Source organism: Sminthopsis crassicaudata, chromosome 2, assembly GCF_048593235.1.
Source record: "Sminthopsis crassicaudata isolate SCR6 chromosome 2, ASM4859323v1, whole genome shotgun sequence".
NCBI lineage: Eukaryota > Metazoa > Chordata > Mammalia > Dasyuromorphia > Dasyuridae > Sminthopsis > Sminthopsis crassicaudata.
In genome coordinates, this window is record NC_133618.1 from 500,828,424 (window position 1) to 500,834,423 (window position 6,000).

At 35.1% G+C, this 6,000-nt stretch overlaps 1 protein-coding gene across 1 annotated transcript in view; it reads left to right on the forward strand.

Moving 5' to 3' along the window:
* Nucleotides 1-5,590, forward strand: part of GPR107 (G protein-coupled receptor 107) — an 86,056-nt gene extending 80,466 nt beyond the window's left edge. The window contains exon 18 of the mRNA XM_074293870.1: nucleotides 2,963-5,590. Within this exon, the coding sequence (XP_074149971.1) occupies nucleotides 2,963-3,059 (97 nt within the window). The 3' untranslated portion in view covers nucleotides 3,060-5,590. The remainder of the gene's footprint in view (nucleotides 1-2,962) is intronic.
* Nucleotides 5,591-6,000: the final 410 nt, after the last annotated feature.

Genomic DNA, 6,000 nt, shown 5'->3' on the forward strand with positions numbered 1-6,000 from the left:
CTTGATCCTACTGTTGAAATTGCATTATGGTATATGTAGTTTCTACCATTTCAGCATATTTTTAATTTCTCAGCATCCATGTTTTTCAGTGATTCCTCTGTCTCACTGAATTCTAAAATTTTTCTTCTACTATAAATGAATTAGCCACCTGGGTTGGTGAGCTCCATTTTTTGTGACCCTAGCTTCTTGAGTAGACTTTGTTGCATTTGATTTTGTCAGTACATGAAAGACTCACTTTTAAGTTATCAATTCAAGGTACTTATTAAAGTCAAATCAATTTTCATTCTGATCTATAATATCAGACTTTTATTTATAGAGGTCAACTGCTACTATATTCAAGCTCACAAAGTAAAAGAACAGGAATTTTAGGAATAAATATAACTATATAATGTCAGTCTGTAAGAAAAAGCTTTGTACAGCTGGCAGTCTGGATTGAAAGCAAACAGAGAGTTGTTTCACACTTAGATTGAGGCAGTTGGTGAAATAAAGACTTCTGACTCAGGGATAAGAAGAATTTTCTACACTACATGTGTTCTAGTACTCCTAATATTAAGAATTACTATATCTTCACCATCCAAGCTAAGTGGTTTTCCTGTCTTTCTTTCAGGTAATAAACCTTTCATTTCAAAGTATTATTCTAAGTACAGTTGATCCCAGGATTATCATTGCCATACAAGGTGACAATATAAATAGTCCAGAGCTTGTAAGGTCAGGAATGCAAAATTAGTAGTTGAGACTCCATTTCTTGCACAAAAATCTAAACTTAATCTAACCTTGACATGGTACTATTTAGAAACTTTTTTCCTCTTAAAATAGGCATTTCTCCAAATGACATAATAGGAACTATATAGAGCCTTTTCCCCAGCGTGAGGCACATTTTTGTTTGTTATTCCTCCATCATTTTCAGTCACATACAATTGTTCCTGATCCTATATGGGGTTTGCTTGGCAAAGATACTGAAATGTTTCACCATTTTCTTCTCCAGCTCATTTTACAGACGAAGAAACAGGCAAACAGGGTTAAGTGACTTGCCCAGAGTCACATAGCTAGTAATGTCTGAGACCAGATTTGAATTCAGAAAGAGGAGTCTTCCTGACTCCAGGCTAGGCACTACATCCATTGTATCACACTCATGGCAGAAACTTAAAAGTACAATGATAAACAGGCTTTTTGGGGTAAGATAATTTATATCTCCAAAACTGCAGAGCTTTGATGTGCTTTCTGTGGATAATCCCCCCAAAATTCAATGAGGCAAAAGGCATAAGTATTAGTAATAGATTAGTTGCTTTATTGCCAGACAGGACTTGCTTCTCAGAGTGTTTCCACTGGACATATCAGTTGGCTTCAAGGCTGGACCACGTAAATCGCATGACTGTTGGGGTGGCTCTTCACATGATCCATTGGTATATTGGTTAATCTATTGGAGTCTGGGTTGTCTCTTAGATTAGCAGTTACTTTACACTTTCAGCCTCAGCTCAGTTGAATATTACTTTGCTCTTCTAGGAAAGGGCAGAGAACTACAATCTTAACTCTGCTCCTTTAGAGCCTTACTTCTATTTGTTATCTCCATGATCAGCTATGATAGACTTAGTCCAGCAATGTAGTAATCCAAGACAGTTTTAATAGACTTGGGATGGAAAATGCCATCAGCATCCAGAGAGAGAACTATGGAGACAGAATGTGGATTAAAATATAGTGCTTTCACCTTTTTTGTTTTGTTTTGTTTGCTTTTTCTTTCTTGTGGTATTTTCCTTTTGGTCTGATTTTTTTTTTTTTTTGTATAACATGACAAATATGGCAATATGTTTAAAAGTATTTTATATATATACGTGTATCAGATTGTGGTCTTAGGGAGGGATAAGGGAGGGAGAGAGAAAAAATTTGGGATATAAAATCTTACAAAAACATTGAAAACTATTTTTACATGTTTTTGGAAAAATAAATATTTAACATGTATTGGTCAATCTACCATATGGGGGGAGGGGTGGGGGGAAAGAGGGGAAAAGTTGGAACAAAAGTTTTTTTTTTTTTTTTTTTTTTATAGCTTTTTAGTTACATATGCATGGGTAATTTTTCAGCATTGATAATTGCAAACCTTTTGTTCCAGCTTTTCCCCTCTTTCCCCCCACCCCTTACCCCAGATGGCAGATTGACCATTACATGTTAAATATGTTAAAGTAGAAGTTAAATACTACATATATATATATATATATATATATGTATATATATATATATATGTTAAATATGTTAAAGTAGAAGTTAAATACTACATATATATATATATTATCCATACAGTTATTTTGCTATACAAAAAGAATCGGACTTTGAAATGGTGTACAATTAGCCTGTGAAGGAAATCAGAAATGCAGGCGGATAAAAATAGAGGGATTAGGAATTCTATGTAGTGGTTCATAGTCATCTCCCAGATTACTTTCGCTGAGTGTAGCTGGTTCAGTTCATTATTGCTCTATTGGAACTGATTTGATTCATCTCATTGTTGAAGAGGGCCACGTCCATCAAAATTGATACATCATATAGTATTGTTGTTGAAGTATAATGATCTTTTGGTCCTGCTCATTTCACTCAGCATCAGTTCATGTAAGTCTCTCCAGGCCTTTCTGAAATCATCCTGCTGGTCATTTCTTACAGAACAATAATATTACATAATATTCATATACCACATAAATGCCTCTTCTAAATTGGCAGCCATGTGAATAAAGAGAAGAGGTAAAATTTGAGAGAGATTGTGAAAGTAGAGAGATATCTGATTGGATATGTGAACAAGGGAGAGTGAAGATAAGGCCAAGATAATGAATCAAGAACATTCACCTAATGAAAGGGCTTGTTACTTTCAAAAATGTATATGTAGAAGAGTTTGGGGGGAGGGAGGGACGTGTATGGAGACTATTGAAAAAAGCCTGAGGTTTTCTTAACTACATCCTTTTTTTTTTTTTTTTTTTAGGGTGACAACTTCAGGAGTGATGGAGAATATGAAGAAAGTCAAGAAGGTGACAAATGGATCTGTGGATACCCAAAGTGAATGGGAGAGCACAGCATGATGGAACAAACTTTGAGAAGAGCACTTTCAAAAAAACTTTTAATTTATTAATAATACTGTCAGTGAACAGGAGCAATCTACACCTCCCAACATTGATGCAACAAAAGATGTTGATTGGGAGCAGAATGTCACAGAAACCTAATTTCTTCCTCTGTACTTTAAGGAAATGGATCTGTTGCTGCCCACAAGAAAGTTCGAACTTTCCTCAAGGTGGGAATGATATATGGGAAACACAAAGGAGGAGAAAATGAGGATTTCATTTGTTTTAAATTTTTATATGCATATACTTTCCCCCTCCCCTTTTGTTAATGATTGGGTATTCAGAAATGTATTTGGTTCTGTTCCAGGGTGTGTCATAGCAATAGAAAGAGAAACAGAGAGAGAGATTGAGATTTGTATTTGTGATACAAATCATTGTACATGAAAGCTATATTGGACAAGGAGAACAAAAGTTAAAAGAAAAGACTTAAAGTTACTCTTTTATTTTGATAGGAAAGGATAAAAGTTAAATTATTCTGGGAATGACATAAGGAAAACAATGAAATTAGGTTATTTTATGAAGTAAAATAGGCATTATACAAGCTTGTATGGCAGACCCACGAATCTTGATCAGTCTTGAGAGCTGCTATTAATTCCACGTATGGCCTTGAGCGAGTCCTCTAAGTCACCTCATTTGCAAAACTGGATAATGCATTAGTAAAGTGCTTTACCATCCTAGTACTATGATGCCATGTTCAAGATGAAGGATTGCTCTTTTTCTATGATATACTGCAAGAAGGAGAATGTTATTTTCCTTATAAAGAGGGGATATATTTAGAGCTTGCCATACTGTAGCTGTCTGTTTTACCTCAGAGATGAGAGGAAAAGTCATAGGCCTGAAATTTTTAAAATTATTTTTTCTTTGGAGTTTCCCCTACACCATTCTCTGTGCCCCATATAGCACTAAGTCCTTTCTCTCTTCTCTTGGGACCAATATTTCTTTTTCTTTGTGATATGAAAAAAGTGAAATGTGTGGCTCACCAAGTCGTGAGCCATGTGTTAAACTGTGGAAATATCAATGGAAAGGGATATGAGGAAGAATCATATACATATGAGTAACTGCAAGCAAGTGAAAATTTATTCTTGAACATTATTGAAAAGAAAGGGAAATTGGGGGATAGTACAGATTGTATGGAGACTATTAAGAGGGTTTTATGTTTGTCTGCTGGAGTGCTAGGCAATAAACAAAGAGACTCTCTGGTCCCTGGCTTTGCGAAGATTATCTCTCAATGAAGAAATCTGGTGCCATTAAATGGAACTATCAGTGAAATCTTTTACTTAGGGGCTCTGTGATTTTTTTTTTTTTTTTTTTTAACTGAGACTACAGGAAATCTAATGATCTTTCAAGAATGCTCTTGGTAATGAATGAGTGAGTGAATAACCACCTGAAAATAAGAGTATTGTAACTCATGATGATTTTTTGGAAAATGTGATGGAGAAGATATTCTTTGTTTTTTAACAGATGCTTAGAAACTGGTGACAACTTAAAAGATTCAGAGGAGGCTGCATTCATATGTGGTTCTTGATCTAAGTAATGTTGCTATGAAAGAGTCCATGAGAGGTTGTTTGGTTAATCTCTAGCTGCTTTGGTTCATCTGTAGATTTGAATCTTAAATCTTATATATTTGAATAGCCATTCACTACTATTACCTTCACAGAGCAGACTGCCTTCTCCTGAACAATGGAAATAAGAGCTTTGGGAACTTAATTATTGAATTTTGAAAGAACACTGAGAATTTTGTTTTCAAGGTATAAAGTATTTGGCTAGATATGGCAAACTGAAAGATTTGTGATCTGGGCAAGGTTGTGTGTTTCTCTTACATTTTTCTTTCCCTAACTTTTTCTGCAGAGTTGGTGATGGAGGAGCATATATATTCATACTTGAGAAAGATAGATGAAAAAACATATAAAAATAAGCATCTGTCAGCCAGTTGATGAAATATACTTCCACTAATTTATCCTTCTCTGCATGATACCCCCTGAGCAAAGTATCATCTCTCTGATGTTTGAAACATCTAAATGAAAGACAAGAGTCATCTTAAAGTGATGATTGCTAGTCATGTGTTCTCCAGATCTTCTATGAAAGGATTTTCTTTAGGGAAGAGATAGAAAAGATGTCTTGAATATTCAGATGTATGCCTTCTCATTCAGTAAAATCTTGAAGGACCACCTTAAATTGAGTGTAGAGAGAAAAAATACAAATGACTATTTAGACTTTTTGTTCTCTTCCTGCCCTCCCTCCCTTTTCTATACCAAAATCATATAGATGGTGACTCCAAGACTTCTGAGGCACTCCTTTCACATCTCACTTCATGGGGCATGTCACCTGAAACACACTTGGGTACTTCATCTATAGTGACAGTGACACATGTGTGATTTCTCCTACATGCAGTTACATAACTAAAGGTGCAACAATAGTCCCTACTATGAAGGGCTTGGGTGGGGAAGGGGATGTCCTTAATATCTCTATATTTTAAAAATAAATATATGAGTGAGAGACTGTGTGTGAATGCATGGGTATATTTATTCAGTCAATGCAACATTAATAGCCTCTGTTGTACTGTACCAGTAACATTTGTTAACAGCAGCAGAGCCTTTTGGGTATAATTAGCATGTGGACATTGGTCTCAGGTTTCTCTTTGGTAAAAACCATTTATTAATTCTTCATTTATACTTCCAGGCTTACTCACAGATCTGACTTTCTGTGGTTTTATAGCTGAGCAGCAACCCCTCTGGAACATGAAATGGACAAATAAAATGTATTAGCTTTTAAAAATAAAAAAATAAATAAAAGCTAGGTTGACCCGCAACTATTAGAACAAAAAATTTGTTTCCCATCACCAAATGTTCTAGCAAGAAATGTTCATAAGTGGATCTTAAGGGCTTTGTTATACTGGTGAATT